Genomic DNA, 20,083 nt, shown 5'->3' on the forward strand with positions numbered 1-20,083 from the left:
CGAATTCGGGATTTTAGCCCCTCGCACGCCTAAAAGCCCGCCTCACGGCACACTGAAAATCGACCCCCATCACTGCACACTAGGTGTGGAGCTGGTGTTTGAGTGTGCACAGTGGGTGCAGGGCTGGGCCGTGACGAGAGGTTTGTGAAGATTTACCTGGTAGATGATCATTTCAGTTCTCACTTTCCTATCAAACAGTTTGTTCATTGTCTCGTCGAAGCTGTTGGTGGTTTCTGCGATTGCACCTTGTAGTTTCTTCAGCTCCGACTCCAGCGTCTGTAAAACAGGAGATAAGTCAGCTCCACCTCACCGGGACAAACAACCTCATCAAACACAGCCACAAAAAGTCACACTGCACGCACACTTACATACATGCATATACACAGACCGCACAAATACACACACAAACTCGCAAACACATATACACACACATGCCAGCAGCAGACACTGGTTAGGGATTAGGTGCCGGAATTCTAGCTGATTTTCCCCATCCTACCCCAATGTGCTGGGCTCAGGGGACCCTCCTATCATTAACAATCATCGGCAGGTGCAAGGATCTCATGGATTTCTTTGTCAGTAAGATTGAGACCATCCGTTCAGCTGCCTCTGCCACTTCCCTCCCTTCCCCTCGCCCACCGGGCCAAACTTCCCCACTTACCCTGTGCCCTAGCCCTGAACTCGCATCTTTCTCTAGCTTCTCTCCAATCTCTGAACTCATCTTGTCCATGAGTCCAACTTCTTGCTCCCTTGAATCTATTAAACTGCTGACCACCCAAACTCTCTTCCTGGCCTCCATGTTAGCTGATATTTTTAACGGTCCCCCTCCCCTTCAAATCTGTCGTCATCACCCCTCTCCTCAAAAAACCTAACCTTGAACCCCTCCGTCCTTGCAAACGACTGCCCCTTTCCTCTCCAAAGTCCTTGTACGAGTTGTCGCCTCCCAAATCCGTGCCCATCTTTCCTGGAACTCCATGTTTGAATCCCTCCAATCAGGTTCCCGCCCCTGCCACGGTACCGAAACGGCCCTTATCAAAGTCACAAGTGAGATCCTTTGTGACTGTGACAAAGGTAAACTATCCCTCCTCGTCCTTCTTGACTTGTCTGCAGCCTTTGACATGGTTGACCACTCCATCCTTTTCCAACACCTCTCCACCATCGCCCAGCTGGGTGGGACTGCACTCGCCTGGTTCCATTCTTACTATCCAGTTGTAGCCAGAGAATCTCTTCCTGCTCCCACTCCATTACCTCTGGTGTCCCCCAAGGATCTATCCTTGGCTCCTCCGATTTCTCATCTACATTCTGCCTCTCGGCGACATCATCCGAAAACACAGCATCAGTTTCCACATGTACGCTGATGACACCCAGCTCCACCTCACCACCACCTCTCTCGACCCCTCCATTGTCTTTGATTTGTCGTACTGCTTGTCCGATATCCAGCACTGGATGAGCAGAAATTTCCTCCAACTATGTATTTGGAAGACCGCAGCCATTGTCTTCGGTCCCCGCCACAAACTTCGTTCCCGAGCCACTGACTCCATCCCTCTCCCTGGCAACTGTCTGAGGCTGAACCACACTGTTCGCAACCTTGATGTCGTATTTGACCCTGCAATGAGCTCCTGACCACATATCCACTCCATCATCAAGACCGCCTACTTCCACCTCCGTAACATCACCCGTTTCCAACCCTGCCTCAGCTCAGCTGCTGCTGAAACCCTCCTCCCTACCTCTGTCACCGCCAGACTCCGACTATTCCAATGCACTCCCGGCCTCCCATCTTCCACCCTCCGTAAACTTCAGCTCATCCAAAACTCGGCTGCCCAGTGTCCGAACTCACACCCAGTCCCGCTCACACATCACCCCCTGTGCTCACTGCCCCGTGTCCTAACTCACACCCAGTCCCGTTCACCCATCACCCCCTGTGCTCACTGCCCCGTGTCCTAACTCACACCCAGTCCCGTTCACCCATCACCCCCTGTGCTCACTGCCCCGTGTCCTAACTCACACCCAGTCCCGTTCACCCATCACCCCCTGTGCTCACTGCCCCGTGTCCTAACTCACACCCAGTCCCGTTCACCCATCACCCCCTGTGCTCACTGCCCCGTGTCCTAACTCACACCCAGTCCCGTTCACCCATCACCCCCAGTGCTCACTGCCCCGTGTCCTAACTCACACCCAGTCCCGTTCACCCATCACCCCTGTGCTCACTGCCCCGTGTCCTAACTCACACCAAGTCCCGTTCACCCATCACCCCCTGTGCTCACTGCCCCGTGTCCTAACTCACACCCAGTCCCGTTCACCCATCGCCCCCCTGTGCTCACTGCCCCGTGTCCTAACTCACACCCAGTCCCGTTCACCCATCACCCCTGTGCTCACTGCCCCATGTCCTAACTCACACCCAGTCCCATTCACCCATCGCCCCCCTGTGCTCACTGACCCGTGTCCTAACTCACACCCAGTCCCATTCACCCATTACCCGTGTGCTCGCTGACCTACATTGGCTCCCGGGCTGGCAACGCCTTGATTTTAAAATTGTTTTCAAATCCCTCCATGGTCTCGCCCCTCGCTATCTCTGTAACCTCCTCCAATCCTACAACCCACTCAGATCTCTGCGCTTCTCATAAGAACATAAGAAATAGGAGTAGAAGTAGGCCAGTCGGCCCCTCGAGCCTGCTCCGCCATTCAATAAGATCATGGCTGATCTGATCTTGGCCTCAACTCCACTTTTCTGCCCGTTCCCCATGACCCTCGACTCCCCTGTAGTTCAGAAATCTGTCTATCTCAGCTTTGAATATATTCAATGACCCCCCGCCTCCACAGCTCTCCGGGGTAAAGAATTCCAAAGATTCACGACCCTCTGAGAGAAGAAATTCCTCCTCAGCTCCATTTTAAAAGGGCGACCCTTTATTCTGAAACTATGCCCCCTAGTTCTAGATTCCCCCACGAGGGAAACATCCTCTCAGCATCTACCCTGTCAAGCCCTCTCAGAATCTTATACGTTTCAATAAGATCCCCTCTCATTCTTCTAAACTCCAATGAGTGTCGGCCCAACCTGCTCAACCTTTCCTCATAAGACAACCCCTTCATCCCAGGAATCAACCTCGTGAACCTTCTCTGAACTGCCTCCAATGCAAGTATACCCCTCCTTAAATAAGGAGACCAAAGCTGTACGCAGTACTCCAGGTGTGGTCTCACCAGCGCCCTGTACAGTTGTAGCAAGACTTCCTTACACTTATACTCCATCCCCCCTTTGCAATAAAGGCCAACATTCCATTTGCCTTCCTAATTACTTGCTGTACCTGCATGCTAACTTTTTGTGTTTGATGTACGAGGACCCCCAGATCCCTCTGTACCACAGCATTCTGTAATCTCTCTCCATTTAAATAATAATTTGCTTTTCTATTCTTCCTACGAAAGTGGATAACCTCATATTTTCCCACATTATACTCCATCTGCCAAATTTCTGCCCACTCACTTCACCTATCTATATCCCTTTGCAGACTCTGGGCAGGATTTTCATTGGGCTGTGGAGACAGGATTGGAGGCGTGAGGGGGTTAAAATCTCGAAATCGGGGGGCACGAACCCATCCCGCCTTCATGCCAGTTTCAAAGGAGGCGGGTACCCGACCCGCACTGGGACCCGCCTCCCCGAGGCGGGAAGGGGATTAGTGCCAATTAACTGCCTGTTAACAGGCAGTTTTTAGCCTAATCCCTATTTTCATTGGTGAAGTGTGGGATTCCCGACGGCTCCAAACCACACCAAGTTAGCGAGGCGGACCGTCGGGCTGAAGGGCTTGGAGGGTTCCAGATGTCCGGTGTTCAGGTGAGTGACGGGTGCATGAGTGAAGAGGTAAGTGTGTTTGATGTGTGTAAAGTGTTTAAAGAAGTTTTACTTACCTTTACAGCCTTCCTTCCTTCAGGTCTCAGGAGTCCCTCAGCCGACCGGCACAGAAAGCAGAATGGCCGCGAGCTGTCAAAAGTTGCAGCCTCTGCTTTCTGTTCTGGAGAGATTTCTAAACCAGCCTGAGAGGAAGGAATTAACTTAGTGTACAGATTGTCAGTGTTTGACAGCTTCAAAGAGCTGTCAAACGCTGATATTTCATCTGTCAAAAGCTCTTGACAGATGAAATGTCAATCTGTGACGTCACCTGTTGCTGGGTGGCCCTTAATTGGCCTGCTGGGCCCGCTGGGTGTGCTCAACAAGGTCAATCAAGTGAAGATCGCATGGGTTGGCCACAACTCGATGGAGGCGGGACTACAACCCTGAAAGTTGTAGTCCCGCCTCCTACACGCCTCCAGAATGAAAATCCAGCCCGTAGTGTCCTCCTCCACAACTTGCTTTCCCACCTATCTTTGTATCGTCAGTAAATTTGGCTACAGTACACTCGGTCCCTTCATCCAAGTCATTAATATGCCTCTTCCGCATCCCCGATTTTAATCGCTCCACCATTGGCGGCCGTGCCTTCAGCTGCCTGGGCCCTAAGCTCTGAAATTCCCTCCCGAAACCTCTCCAAATCGGCACCTCTCTCCTCCTCCTTTAAGACGCTCCTTAAAACCTACCTCTGACCAAGCTTTTGGTCACCTGCCCTAATTTCACCTTATGTGGCTCGGTGTCAAATGTTGTTTGATAATCGCTCCTGTGAAGCGCCTTGGGACGTTTTACTATGTTAAAGGCGCTGTATAAATGCAAGTTGTTGTTGTTGATTTAGTGCGGGCCAATATTCTGTGGCGGATTTATACACTTACAGCAAGCTGCCCGAGCCCCACAACTCTCTCAAAGTCCCTGGAGGAGGTGGAATGGGTGGAAACAAATCTCTGGGCCTAATTATGTTGTCTGCTGTTCCAAATCAACCCTTCTACTTTCATACGCTGCCTGTGCCTTGTTCACCTTCCTGTACTTGTCCTTCTCTTCATTCAGTTCCTGCTCCTTGATGGCGTGTTCTCTGGCTTGTTTCAACTGCTCCTCGTTCCACTCGTAATCCGGTTTCTCCATGAACTGCGGGACGGGGACTTCCTGCAAGGAACAGGAAGAGCCACTGCTAGCATTCAGCGACAGTATCCCGCTGGTCTCACACGAAAATATCCTGCTGGATCTCGGACTCCCGCAAATATATTCCACTGTATCCCTGCGTTCCCGCTCCCCCATCAGGAATCTCCAAGATATTCTCCTGCTTTTTCTGGTTTTACTCCAATTTCTGGGTACGGTGCTTCGCGAGCACACAACAGAAAATTATCACCAGAGAAACAGTTCGTTTTCTTGCCTGGAGTGTCAGCTGTGGTTTGGTGGGTAACAAGCTCGCCTCTGAGCCAGCAGGGCATGGGTTCAAGTCCCACTCCATAGACTTGAGCACAATAACTAGGCTGACACTCCCAGTGCAGTACTGAGGGAGCGCTGCACTGTCGGAGGGGCAGTACTGAGGGAGTGCAGCACTGTTGGAGGGGCAGTACTGAGGGAGCGCCGCACTGTCGGAGGGGCAGTGCTGAGGGAGCGCTGCACTTGCGGAGGGGCAGTAGTGAGGGAGCGCTACACTGTCGGAGGGGCAGTACCGAGGGAGCACCGAGGGTGCGCTGCACTGTCGGAGGGGCAGTACTGAGAGAGTGCTGCACTGTCGGAGGGGCAGTGCTGAGGGAGCGCTGCACTGTCGGAGGGGCAGTGCTGAGGGAGCGCTGCACTGTCGGAGGGGCAGTGCTGAGGGAGTGCTGCACTGTCGGAGGGGCAGTACTGAGGCAGTGCTGCACTGTCGGAGGGGCAGTACTGAGGCAGTGCTGCACTGTCGGAGGGGCAGTACTGAGGCAGTGCTGCACTGTCGGAGGGGCAGTACTGAGGGAGTGCTGCACTGTCGGAGGGGCAGTACTGAGGGAGTGCTGCACTGTCGGAGGGGCAGTACTGAGGGAGTGCTGCACTGTCGGAGGGGCAGTACTGAGGCAGTGCTACACTGTTGGAGGGGCAGTACTGAGGCAGTGCTGCACTGTCGGAGGGGCAGTACTGAGGGAGCGCCGCATTGTCAGAGGGTCAGTACTGAGGGAACGCTGAACTGTCGGAGGGGCATTACTAAGGGGACGCTGCACTGTCGGAGGGGCAGTACTGAGGGAACGCTGCAGTGTCGGAAGAGGCAGTACAGAGGGAGCACCGCACTGTTGGAAGAGCAGTACTGAGGGAGTGCTGCACTGTAGGAAAGGCAGTACTGTGGAAGGGCAGTACTGAGGGAGTGCTGCACTGTCGGAGGGGCAGTACTGAGGGAGCGCTGCACTGTCAGAGGGGCACTGCTGAGGGAGTGCTGCACTGTCGGAGGGGCAGTACTGAGGGAGCGCTGCACTGTTGGAGGAGCAGTACTGAGGGAGCGCCGCACTGTCAGAGGGGCAGTGCTGAGGGAGTGCTGCACTGTCGGAGGGGCAGTACTGAGGGGACGCTGCACTGTCGGAGGGGCAGTACTGAGGGAGCGCCGCACTGTTGGGAGGGGCAGTACTGAGGGAGTGCTGCACTGTGGAGGGGCAGCTCTGAGGGAGTGCTGCACTGTTGGAGGGGCAGTACAGAGGGAGTGCTACACTGTCGCAGTGGCAGTGCTGAGGGAGTGCTGCACTGTCGGAGGGGCAGTGCTGAGGGAGTGCTACCCTGTCGGAGGGGCAGTACTGAGGGAGCGCTGAACTGTCGGAAGGGCAGTGCTGTGGGAGTGCTGCACTGTCAGAGGGGCAATACTGAGGGAGCGCTGCATTGTCAGAGGGTCAGTACTGATGGGAGCGCTGAACTGTCGGAGTGGCAGTACTGAGGGGACGCTGCACTGTTGGAGGGGCAGTACTGAGGGAACGCTGCAGTGTCGGAAGGGGCAGTACAGAGGGAGCACCGCACTGTTGGAAGAGCAGTACTGAGGGAGTGCTGAACTGTAGAAAGGGCAGTACTGAGGGGGTTCTGAACTGTTGGAGGGGCATTACTGTGGGAGCGCCGCGCTTTCGGAGTGTCAGTACTGAGGGAGCGCTGCACTGTCGGAGCAGCAGTACTGAGGGAGCACTGCACTGTCGGAGCGGCAGTACTGAGGGAGCACTGCACTGTCGGAGGGGCAGTACTGAGGGAGTGCCGCACTGTCGGAGGGGCAGTACTGAGGGAGTGCTGCATTGTCAGAGGGGCAGTACTGAGGGAGCGCTGCACGGTCGGAGGGGCAGTATTGAGGGAGTGCCGCAGTCGGAGGGGCAGTACTGAGGGAGCGCCGCATGTTCGGAGGGGCAGTATTGCGAGAGCGCTGCACTGGCGGAGGGTCAGTACTGAGGGAGCGCCGTACTGTCGGAGGGGCAGTACTGAGGCAGTACTGCAATTTCAGAGGGGCAGTACTGAGGGAGCACTGCACTGTCGGAGGGGCGGTACTGAGGGAGCACTGCACTGTTGGAGGGGCAGTACTGAGGGAGCGCTGCACTGTTGGAGGAGCAGTACTGAGGGAGTGCTGCACTGGCGGAGGGGCAGTACTGAGGGGACGCTGCACTGACGGAGCGCCGCACTGTCGGAGGCGCAGTACTGAGGGAGCGCTGAACTGTCGGAGGGGCAGTAATGAGGGAGCGCCGCATTGTCAGAGGGTCAGTACTGGGGGAACGCTGCACTGTCGGAGGGGCATTACTGTGGGAGCGCCGCGCTTTCGGAGTGTCAGTACTGAGGGAGCGCTGCACTGTCGGAGCGGCAGTACTGAGGAGCACTGCACTGTCGGAGGGGCAGTACTGAGGGAGTGCCGCACTGTCGGAGGGGCAGTACTGAGGGAGTGCTGCATTGTCAGAGGGGCAGTACCGAGGGAGCGCTGCACGGTCGGAGGGGCAGTATTGAGGGAGTGCCGCAGTCGGAGGGGCAGTACTGAGGGAGCGCCGCACGTTCGGAGGGGCAGTATTGCGGGAGGGCCGCACTGTCGGAGGGGCAGTACTGAGGGAGCGCTGCACTGTCGGAGGGTCAGTACTGAGGGAGCGCCGTACTGTTGGAGGGGCAGTACTGAGGGAGTGCCGCACTGTCGGAGGGGCAGTACTGAGGGCGTACTGCAATTTCAGAGAGGCAGTACTGAGGGAGTGCCGCACTGTCGGAGGGACAGTACTGAGGCAGTGCTGCACTGTCGGAGGGTCAGTACTGAGGGAGTGCTGCACTGTTGGAGGAGCAGTACTGAGGCAGTGCTGCACTGTCGAAGGGGCAGTACTAAGGGTGTGCTGCACTGTCGGAGGGGCAGTACTGAGGGAGTGCTGCACTGTCGGAGGGGCAGTACTGAGGGAGTGCTGCACTGTCGGAGGGGCAGTACTGAGGCAGTGCTGCACTGTCGGAGGGGCAGTACTGAGGGAGTGTTGCACTGTCGGAGGGGCAGTACTGAGAGAGCGCTGCACTGTCGGAGGGGCAGTACTGAGGGAGCGCTGAACTGTCGGAGGGGCAGTACTGAGGGAGCGCTGCACTGTCGGAGGGGCAGTACTGAGGCAGTGCTGCACTGTCGGAGGGGCAGTACTGAGGGAGCGCTGCACTGTCGGAGGGGCAGCACTGAGGGAGCGCTGCACTGTCGGAGGGGCAGTACTGAGGGAGCGCTGCACTGTCGGAGGGGCAGCACTGAGGGAGCGCTGCACTGTCGGAGGGGCAGTACTGAGGGAGCGCTGCACTGTCGGAGGGGCAGTGCTGAGGGAGCGCTGAACTGTCGGAGGGGCAGTACTGAGGGAGTGCTACACTGTCGGAGGGGCAGTACTGAGAGAGTGCTGCACTGTTGGAGGGGCAGTACTGAGGGAGTGCTGCACTGTCAGAGGGGCAGTACTGAGGGAATGCTACACTGTCGGAAGGGCAGTGGTGAGGGAGTGCTACCCTGTCGGAGGGGCAGTACTGAGGGAGCACTGCACTGTCGGAGGGGCAGTACTGAGGGAGCGCCGCATTGTCAGAGGGTCAGTACTGAGGGGACGCTGCACTGTTGGAGGGGCAGTACTGAGGGAATGCTGCAGTGTCGGAAGGGGCAGTACAGAGGGAGCACCGCACTGTTGGAAGAGCAGTACTGAGGGAGTGCTGCACTGTAGGAAGGGCAGTACTGAGGGGGTTCTGAACTGTTGGAGGGGCATTACTGTGGGAGTGCCGCGCTTTCGGAGTGTCAGTACTGAGGGAGCGCTGCACTGTCGGAGCGGCAGTACTGAGGGAGCACTGCACTGTCGGAGGGGCAGTACTGAGGGGGTGCCGCACTGTCAGAGGGGCAGTACTGAGGGAGTGCCGCAGTCGGAGTGGCAGTACTGAGGGAGCGCCGCACGTTCGGAGGAGCAGTATTGCGGGAGTGCCACACTGTCGGAGGGGCAGTACTGAGGGAGCGCTGCACTGTCGGAGGGTCAGTACTGAGGGAGCGCCATACTGTTGGAGGGGCAGTACCGAGGGAGTGCTACACTGTCAGTGGGACAGTACTGAGGGAGCGCTGCAGTGTCGGAGGGTCAGTACTGAGGGAGCGCCGCACTGTCGGAGGGTCAATACTGAGGGAGCGCTGCACTGTCGGAGTAGCAGTACTGAGGGAGCGCCGCACTGTTGGAGGGGCAGTACTGAGGGAGCGCCGCACTGTCGGAGGGGCAGTACTGAGGGAGCGCTGCACTGTTGGAGGAGCAGTACTGAGGGAGCGCCGCACTGTCGGAGGGTCAATACTGAGGGAGCGCTGCACTGTCGGAGGGGCAGTAGTGAGGGAGCGCCGCACTGTCGGAGGGTCAATACTGAGGGAACGCTGCACTGTCGGAGGGGCAGTCCTGAAGGAGCGCTGCACTGTCGGAGGGGCAGTACTGAGGGAGCGCTGCACTGTCGGAGGGGCAGTACTGAGGGAGCGCCGCACTGTCGGAGGGGCAGTACTGAGGGAGCGCTGCACTGTCGGAGGGGCAGTACTGAGGGAGCGCCGCACTGTCGGAGGGGCAGTACTGAGGGAGCGCCGCACTGTCGGAGGGGCAGTACTGAGGGAGCGCTGCACTGTCGGAGGGGCAGTACTGAGGGAGCGCTGCACTGTCGGAGGGGCAGTACTGAGGGAGAGCTGCACTGTCGGAGGGGCAGTACTGAGGGAGCGCCGCATTGTTGGAGGGGCGGTACTGAGGGAGAGCCGCATTGTCGGAGGGTCAGTACTGAGGGAGCGCTGCACTGTCGGAGGGTCAGTACTGAGGGAGCGCTGCACTGTCGGAGGGGCAGTACTGAGGGAGTGCTGCACTGTCGGAGGGTCAGTACTGAGGGAGAGCTGTACTGTCGGAGGGTCAGTACTGAGGGAGCGCTGCACTGTCGGAGGGGCAGTACTGAGGGGGTGCCGCACTGTCAGAGGGGCAGTACTGAGGGAGTGCTGCATTGTCAGAGGGGCAGTACTGAGGGAGCGCTGCACGGTCGGAGGGGCAGTATTGAGGGAGTGCCGCAGTCGCAGGGGCAGTACTGAGGGAGCGCCGCACGTTCGGAGGGGCAGTATTGCGAGTGTGCCGCACTGTCGGAGGGGCAGTACTGAGAGAGCGCTGCACTGTCGGAGGGTCAGTACCGAGGGAGCGCCGTACAGTCGGAGGGGGCAGTACTGAGGCAGTACTGCAATTTCAGAGGGGCAGTACTGAGGGAGCACTGCACTGTCGGAGGGGCGGTACTGAGGGAGTGCTGCACTTTCAGACGGACAGTACTGAGGGAGCGCTGCACTAACAGGGGCAGCAGAGGGAGTGCTGCACTGTCAGAGGGGCAGTACTGAAGGAGCACTGCACTGTCGGAGCGGCAGTACTGAGGGGGCACTGCACTGTCGGAGGGGCAGTACTGAGGGAGTGCCGCACTGTCGGAGGGGCAGTACTGAGGGAGTGCTGCACTGTCAGAGGGGCAGTACTGAGGGAGCGCTGCACTGTCGGAGGGGCAGTACTGAGGGAGTGCTGCACTGTCGGAGGGTCAGTACTGAGGGAGAGCTGTACTGTCGGAGGGTCAGTACTGAGGGAGCGCTGCACTGTCGGAGGGGCAGTACTGAGGGGGTGCCGCACTGTCAGAGGGGCAGTACTGAGGGAGCGCTGCACTGTCGGAGGGGCAGCACTGAGGGAGCGCCGCACTGTCGGAGGGGCAGCACTGAGGGAGCGCCGCACTGTCGGAGGGGCAGTACTGAGGGAGCGCCGCACTGTCGGAGGGGCAGTACTGAGGGAGCGCTGCACTGTCGGAAGGGCAGTACTGAGGGAGTGCCGTACTGTCGGAGGGGCAGTACTGAGGGAGCGCCGCACTGTCGGAGGGGCAGTACTGAGGGAGCGCTGCACTGTCGGAGGGGCAGTACTGAGGGAGCGCCGCACTGTCGGAGGGGCAGTACTGAGGGAGCGCCGCACTGTCGGAGGGGCAGTACTGAGGGAGCGCTGCACTGTCGGAGGGGCAGTACTGAGGGAGCGCTGCACTGTCGGAGGGGCAGTACTGAGGGAGAGCTGCACTGTCGGAGGGGCAGTACTGAGGGAGCGCCGCATTGTTGGAGGGGCGGTACTGAGGGAGAGCCGCATTGTCGGAGGGTCAGTACTGAGGGAGCGCTGCACTGTCGGAGGGTCAGTACTGAGGGAGCGCTGCACTGTCGGAGGGGCAGTACTGAGGGAGTGCTGCACTGTCGGAGGGTCAGTACTGAGGGAGAGCTGTACTGTCGGAGGGTCAGTACTGAGGGAGCGCTGCACTGTCGGAGGGGCAGTACTGAGGGGGTGCCGCACTGTCAGAGGGGCAGTACTGAGGGAGTGCTGCATTGTCAGAGGGGCAGTACTGAGGGAGCGCTGCACGGTCGGAGGGGCAGTATTGAGGGAGTGCCGCAGTCGCAGGGGCAGTACTGAGGGAGCGCCGCACGTTCGGAGGGGCAGTATTGCGAGAGTGCCGCACTGTCGGAGGGGCAGTACTGAGAGAGCGCTGCACTGTCGGAGGGTCAGTACCGAGGGAGCGCCGTACTGTCGGAGGGGGCAGTACTGAGGCAGTACTGCAATTTCAGAGGGGCAGTACTGAGGGAGCACTGCACTGTCGGAGGGGCGGTACTGAGGGAGTGCTGCACTTTCAGAGGGACAGTACTGAGGGAGCGCTGCACTAACAGGGGCAGCAGAGGGAGTGCTGCACTGTCAGAGGGGCAGTACTGAAGGAGCACTGCACTGTCGGAGCGGCAGTACTGAGGGGGCACTGCACTGTCGGAGGGGCAGTACTGAGGGAGTGCCGCACTGTCGGAGGGGCAGTACTGAGGGAGTGCTGCACTGTCAGAGGGGCAGTACTGAGGGAGCGCTGCACGGTCGGAGGGGCAGTATTGAGGGAGTGCCGCAGTCGGAGTGGCAGTACTGAGGGAGCGCCGCACGTTCGGAGGAGCAGTATTGCGGGAGTGCCACACTGTCGGAGGGGCAGTACTGAGGGAGCGCTGCACTGTCGGAGGGTCAGTACTGAGGGAGCGCCATACTGTTGGAGGGGCAGTACCGAGGGAGTGCTACACTGTCAGTGGGACAGTACTGAGGGAGCGCTGCAGTGTCGGAGGGTCAGTACTGAGGGAGCGCCGCACTGTCGGAGGGGCAGTACTGAGGGAGCGCTGCACTGTCGGAAGGGCAGTACTGAGGGAGCGCTGCACTGTCAGAGGGGCAGCACTGAGGGAGCGCCGCACTGTCGGAGGGGCAGCACTGAGGGAGCGCCGCACTGTCGGAGGGGCAGTACTGAGGGAGCGCCGCACTGTCGGAGGGGCAGTACTGAGGGAGCGCTGCACTGTCGGAAGGGCAGTACTGAGGGAGCGCTGCACTGTCGGAAGGGCAGTACTGAGGGAGCGCTGCACTGTCGGAGGGGCAGCACTGAGGGAGCGCCGCACTGTCGGAGGGGCAGTACTGAGGGAGCGCCGCACTGTCGGAGGGGCAGTACTGAGGGAGCGCTGCACTGTCGGAAGGGCAGTACTGAGGGAGTGCTGTACTGTCGGAGGGGCAGTACTGAGGGAGCGCTGCACTGTCGGAGGGGCAGTACTGAGGGAGCGCTGCACTGTCGGAGGGGCAGTACTGAGGGAGCGCTGCACTGTCGGAGGGGCAGTACTGAGGGAGCGCTGCACTGTCGGAGGGGCAGTACTGAGGGAGTGCTGCACTGTCGGAGGGGCAGTACTGAGGGAGCGCTGCACTGTCGGAAGGGCAGTACTGAGGGAGCGCTGCACTGTCAGAGGGGCTGTACTGAGGGAGCGCTGCACTGTCGGAGGGGCAGTACTGAGGGAGCGCTGCACTGTCGGAGGGGCAGTCTTTCGGATGGAATGTTAATTCGAGGCCCCGCCTGTTCTCTCAGGTGAACATAAAAGATCCCATGACAATATTTCGAAGAAGAGCAGGGATGTTATCTCCAGTATCCTGGCTAATATTTATCCCTCAAACAACATCACTCAGACAGATTTTCTGGTCATTATCACGTTGCTGTGTGGGAGCTTGCTGTTTGCAAATTGGCTGCTTCGTCTCCTGCATTACAAGAGTGACTCCACTTCAAAAGTACTTCATTGGCTGTAAATAGTATTGGGACATCCTGAGGTTGTGAAAGGCGCTATATAAATGCAAGTTCTTTCTTTCCTCAAGCTGACTTTTGTGGGATATGGACCCGAGCTTCCCTCTGGTCCCCCACCCTAGTGCCCACTCTAGTTAGAGAATTGCAGGCTATTTGACTGTGAGATCCATCACAACAGGCATCCACACATACAACTGGACAGCAGTTGGAGCAGGAGCCTTGCGATTTTCCTCCTCGCTAGCCCGGGATACTGAGGCCAAGAGCAGCAGCCCTACTGCTGCTGGAGCGGAGATCAATACCGTGGGCAATCACTGAAAGAAGCGTTAACATTTCAGCCGGGACGCTTCATCGGGATTCTTCGTGAGGTTCTGAGCAGCCCACACACCCGAAACCACAACCTGACTTGTCGCTGACAGGCCTGCTGGGCATTTCCAGCATTCCCTGGATCATTTTCAGGTCTTAGTATCTTAATGGGAAGGTCATTTGCCCATCTAACCATCCCCTACCAGAGTTATAGTTTAGTCCTGTTTAGGATGGATGTCCTCCGGCTGACGTTCACCCAACAGGTAGGTCAGAAGTTAAGACAGTAATTAGGTTTGGTGTCTCAGGATAGTGGACTCCCATTAACAGCAATTATTTTCAGTTCAGATCGGTGACGCTCCAGGACTGGTTATATTATGAAGACTTAACGCTTTACAAGTTCTCCACGCAGATCCCTTCCCTACCGTCAACTTTTTCCTGAATTTTGCTGTCCATCAGTGTCCCGTCAAACAGAAAGCTTGATTTCCATGTGGTGGAGACTAGAATTTGGTGCAGAACCAGGGAACCTTGGGAGTGGGGTGGGCTGGCATTGGGGGATCTCCGGCATGGCCCTTCATGTCAAGGAGGCATGGCCGGTGGTGTTTGCAGGCGTCCGGGCAAAATCAGCCCAGCGCTGAGGTCAGAGAGCAGGTGTAGTTTCCGACATGGGCCTAACCAAGGCCCCAGAATGCAGCAGGGAGTGGTTAGCCTATCCCGGAGGGAGCTGCCGAGCTGGGCCTCTCTTTGTCCGGTGCGGCCCTTTCACCCACCTCCTTTGGTGGGCCACAGCAGAGCAGCTTGGCACTGCTCCGAGGCTCTGCCAGGGCGATTGCCCCCAACAGGTGGCAGCTGCCCATCCAGAGTATGCTTAGTGACCCCCGTCTCCAGCTTTGGGTCAAGATCTATGGCCACTGGTATGGGTGGGGAGGATCCAATGGTGGGTGTCACACTCCCCAATCCAGAGTCAGCTTCTGGGCACAGCATTAGGTTGGGGGTCCACTGTACGAGAGCCAATTCTGGGCACAGCATTAGGTTGGGGGTCCACTGTACGAGAGCCAATTCTGGGCACAGCATTAGGTTGGGGGTCCACTGTACGAGAGCCAATTCTGGGCACAGTGTTAAGTTGGGGGTCCACTGAACGAGAGCCAATTCTGGGCACAGCGTTAGGTTTGGGGTCCACTGTACGAGAGCCAATTCTGGGCACAGTGTTAAGTTGGGGGTCCACTGTACGAGAGCCAATTCTGGGCACAGCGTTAGGTTTGGGGTCCACTGTACAAGAGCCAATTCTGGGCACAGCGTTAGGTTCGGGGTCCACTGTATGAGCGCCAATTCTGGGCACAGCATTAGGTTGGGGGTCCACTGAATGAGAGCCAATTCTGGGCACAGCATTAGGTTGGGGGTCCACTGAATGAGAGCCAATTCTGGGCACAGCATTAGGTTCGGGGTCCACTGAATGAGCCAATTCTGGGCACAGCATTAGGTTCGGGGTCCACTGAATGAGCCAATTCTGGGCACAGCGTTAGGTTCGGGGTCCACTGAATGAGAGCCAATTCTGGGCACAGCGTTAGGTTGGGGGTCCACTGAATGAGAGCCAATTCTGGGCACAGGACATGCGCCAACGTCAGGGAACCGCTGACACTCTCACCATTTTCAGGATGTCCGACTTTTTGATCTCGAGGACTCCTCCCATCATGTCTTTCAGAGCGCGCTCTCTCCAGTTGTCAGCCTGGGAACAGAGTGGAGGAGAATCAGTGACACAGGTTCATCATTTCTTAATAACAACAGAAAACGCTGGAAAAACTCAGCAGGCCAGGCAACATCCGTGGAGAGAAATTAGAGTCAACGTTTCGGGTCAAAACCCTTTATCAAGACTAAAGAGGCACAGGGAATGAACATAAGAAGTAGGAGCAGGAGTAGGCCATACGGCCCCTCGGGCCTGCTCCGCCATTCAATAGGATCCTGGCTGATCCGAACCTAGACTCACGTCCACTTCCCTGCCCTCTCCCCGTAACTCCTTATTCCCTTATCAGCTAGGAAACTGTTTATCTCCGTTTTAAATTTATTTAATGTCGCAGCTTCCACAGCTCGCTGGGGTAGCAAATTCCATAGATTTACTACCCTCTGAGTGAAGAAGTTTCTCCTCATCTCAGTTTTGAAAGGGCAGCCCCTTATTCTAAGATTATGCCCCCTAGTTCTAGTCTCACCCATCAGTGGAAACATCCTCACCGCATCCACCCGATCAAGCCCCCTCACAATCTTATATGTTTCGATAAGATCGCCTCTCATTCTTCTGAACTCCAATGAGTAGAGGCCCAACCTACTCAACCTTTCCTCATACGTCAACCCCCTCATCTCCGGAATCAACCGAGTGAACCTTCTCTGAACTGCCTCGAGAGCAAGTATATCTTTTCTTAAATATGGAAACCAAAACTGCACGCAGTATTCCAGGTGTGGCCTCACCAGTACCCTGTATAACTGCAGCAAGACTTCCCTGCTTTTATACTCCATCCCCCTTGCAATAAAAGCCAAGATTCCATTGGCCTTCCTGATCACCTGCTGTACCTGCATACTAACCTTCTGTGTTTCATGCACCAGGACCCCCAGATCCCTTTGTACTGTAGCACTTTGCAGATGCTTTCCATTTAGATAATAACTTGCTCTTTGATTTTTTCTGCCAAAGTGCATAACCTCACACTTTCCAACATTATATTGCATCTGCCAAATTTCTGCCCACTCACTTAGCCTGGCTATGTCCTTTTGCAGGTTTTTTATGTCCTCCTCACTCACTGCTTTCCCTCCCATCTTTGTATCGTCGGCAAACTTGGATACGTTGCACTCGGTCCCTTCCTCCAAATCGTTAATATAGATTGTAAAGAGTTGGGGTCCCAGCACTGACCCCTGCGGAACACCACAGATTAAGAGGCCAGTCTGGGAGAGAACAAAAGAGAAGAGACATTAAGAGGTATTCAAAACGAGACGAGATGGTGATAGGACTAGTGGAGACAAAAGACGGCTCTAGATTAGGTGTGAAATGCGCTGGGAGAATGAGACAGCTGCCATGTGGGAGAGAGAAAAAACAAAGGAAAGAGGGTGGGGGGGGAACCAAAACAAAGGTGTGTACTGTACATGTACAGGAGCTGACACTGAGACACACACAGGCCGTACAGTACCAGACGGGAGTGAATCGTTCCCTTTTACCCGCTGTGTACTGTACATGTACAGGAGCTGACACTGAGACACACACAGGCCGTACAGTACCAGACGGGAGTGAATCGTTCCCTTTTACCCGCTGTGTACTGTACATGTACAGGAGCTGACACTGAGACACACACGGGCCGTACAGTACCAGACGGGAGTGAATCGTTCCCTTTTACCCGCTGTGTGTACTGTACATGTACAGGAGCTGACACTGAGACACACACTGGTCGTACAGTACCAGACGGGGGTGAATTGTTCCCTTTTACCCGCTGTGTACTGTACATGTACAGGAGCCGACACTGAGACACACGGGCCGTACAGTACCAGACGGGAATGAATCGTTTCCTTTTACCCGCTGTGTCTACTGTCCATGTACAGGAGCTGACGCTGAGACACACACTGGTCGTACAGTACCAGATGGGAGTGAATTGTTCCCTTTTACCCGCTGTGTACTGTACATGTACAGGAGCTGACGCTGACACACACACTGGTCGTACAGTACCAGACGGGAGTGAATCGTTCCCTTTTACCCGCTGTGTGCTGTACATGTACAGGAGACACTGAGACACACACGGGCCGTATAGTACCAGACGGGAGTGAATCGTTCCCTTTAACCCGCTGTGTGTACTGTACATGTACAGGAGCTGACACTGAGACACACACGGGCCGTACAGTACCAGTGAAAGTTTTGCCCAGGGTGTTCTGTACAGTAGTTCCATGGTGTGCCCTAACGCTGTGCCCAGCATTGGCTCTCATTCAGCGGACCCCGCAACCTAACGCTCTGTGCAGAATTGGCTCTTGTTCAGTGGACCCCGAACCTAACACTCTGTGCAGAATTGGCTCTCGTACAGTGGACCCCCAACCTAACGCTCTGTGCAGAATTGGCTCTCGTTCAGTGGACCCCGAACCTAACGCTCTGTGCAGAATTGGCTCTCGTTCAGTGGACCCCCAACCTAACGCTCTGTGCAGAATTGGCTCTCGTTCAGTGGACCCCCAACCTAACGCTCTGTGCAGAATTGGCTCTCGTTCAGTGGACCCCGAACCTAACGCTCTGTGCAGAATTGGCTCTCGTACAGTGGACCCCCAACCTAACGCTGTGCCCAGAATTGGCTCTCGTACATTTCTTACACCGGGTTCGAGTGTGTGAGCGAGCAGCACACAGTGACACAGGCAGCAATCCCCGCTCAATACACAGCGTGTCTCTGGAAGACGGGGAGCGGAGGGAGCTCAGTGTATGTCAGGGTCACTGTATTGCGATTCACCGAGGCTGTGCGGAGTCAGGATTACTGGTTAGCACAGCCATGGAGACAGGCGGGCAGAGGAGGCTGCATATGTACGTATCAGTAGCAGTCACTGAAACAAGTGTTAACATTTCAGCCGGGATGCTTCATCGGGATTGTTCGCGAGGTTCTGAGCAGCCCACACACCCGAAACCACAACCTGACTTGTCGCTGACAGACCTGCTGGGCATTTCCAGCATTCCCTGGATCATTTCAGATTCCCAGCACTCTGTTTCCCTTTTACCTAAAAACTGCAGCAATGAGCACAACCCTATAATTAATTCATAAAAAAATAAATAGAAACAAACTTTCCCTGCACTACTGGTATCAGCACACCATGGTACTAGTGTACAGAACTCCCTGGGCAAAACTTTCACTGGTACTGCACGGCCCGTGTCTGTCTCAGTGTCAGCTCCTGTACATGTACAGTACACAGCGGGTAAAAGGGAACGATTCACTCCCGTCTGGTGCTGTACGGCCCGTGTGTGTCTCAGTGTCCGCTCCTGTACATGTACAGTACACACTGATGCACCTCAATAACTTCAAGGCTCAAAGTTAACTGGATAAAACTAGGCTTTTATTAGCAAAGAAAGATGCCTGTGTCTTCACCTAGCATTCTGCTGTTCTGCTGCAAGGCAAGCTTGGGCTTGTCTTAAGTAGGGCCAGGTATGGGCGGAGCCGACACACCCAATGGGGAGAAAGGGGGCGGTGCACTATATACAATACAAGGTAAAAACACAGGAGCAGGCAATACAATATATGTAGTTAAATACAGAGTCTGATGAATGACATATTTCATCACATTCACCCCTTCTACAGATTTAGTCTGTCCAGGGGTGTGATAGTCCTCTGTGACCGACGTAACGGTTGCGCTGCCGCGGGCGCCGGCTGGGTGTCCCAGGTGACCTCCTGGGTCTCTGCCGGGGGCGCCACCGGGGTTGTTGAAGGAGTAGGTGGTGGGGGTACCGTTGGCTGCTGTTCTTCCGGGGGTGATGAAAGAATAGTGGGTGGAGTGGGTGGGTAATAGTTGTTGTTGTTGTTGTCGTTGTTGCTGTTGTTGTTGTAGTCATTGTCGTTGTTGCTGTTGTTACCGGCTGGGGCGAGGTCTTTTATAGACACAGTGTCCTCCCGTCCGTCGGCGTGCCGGACATACGCATATTGTGGGTTGGCGTGGAGCAGGTGCACTGGCTCCACGAGAGGGTCCATCTTGTGGCCCCTCACATGCTTCCACAAAAGTACCGGACCTGGGGTGGAGAGCCATGACGGTATGGATACGCCTGAGGTGGATTTCCGGGGAAACACAAACATTAGCTCATGAGGCGTGGCATTAGTGGCGGTACACAATAGTGACCGTATTGAGTGGAGCACATCTGGGAGGACTTCCTGCCAGCGGGAGATAGGGAGGCCCTTGGTCCTTAGAGTTAGGGTGACTGCCCTCCATACTGTCCCGTTCTCTCGCTCCACCTGACCGTTACCCCGGGGGTTGTAGCTGGTGGTACGGCTCGTGGCAATCCCCTTGGACAGCATGTACTGGCGTAGCTCTTCACTCATGAAGGACGCCCCCCTATCCGTGTGGATATAGCTTGGCATACCAAACAGGCAGAACAGGCTGTTGAGGCATTTAATGACCGTGGCGCTGGTCATGTCTGGGCAGGGGAAGGTGAATGGGAAACGGGAGTATTCGTCCACAATGTTCAGGAAGTAAACATTGCGGTCGACGGACGGGAGGGGGCCCTTGAAATCTAAGCTAAGCCGCTCAAAGGGCCGTGTAGCTTTGATTAGGTGGGCTCTATCAGGGCGGTAGAACCGAGGCTTGCACTCAGCGCAAGTGCGGCAGTTCCTGGTCAGAGACCGAACTTCCTCAATCGAGTAGGGTAAGTTGCGGGACTTT

General features: G+C 56.4%; 1 protein-coding gene across 1 annotated transcript in view; it reads right to left on the reverse strand.

Moving 5' to 3' along the window:
* Positions 1 to 20,083, reverse strand: part of cfap43 (cilia and flagella associated protein 43) — a 261,004-nt gene that overhangs the window by 63,214 nt on the left and 177,707 nt on the right. The window contains exons 26-28 of the mRNA XM_085996108.1: positions 15,360 to 15,440; positions 4,886 to 5,011; positions 157 to 276 (exon numbers count right to left, since the gene is read on the reverse strand). Of these exons, the coding sequence (XP_085852234.1) occupies positions 157 to 276; positions 4,886 to 5,011; positions 15,360 to 15,440 (327 nt within the window). The remainder of the gene's footprint in view (positions 1 to 156; positions 277 to 4,885; positions 5,012 to 15,359; positions 15,441 to 20,083) is intronic.

The sequence above is a fragment of the Somniosus microcephalus genome, chromosome 8, assembly GCF_052327205.1.
Source record: "Somniosus microcephalus isolate GS21.2 chromosome 8, FLI_Smic_1.0, whole genome shotgun sequence".
NCBI classification, from domain to species: domain Eukaryota; kingdom Metazoa; phylum Chordata; class Chondrichthyes; order Squaliformes; family Somniosidae; genus Somniosus; species Somniosus microcephalus.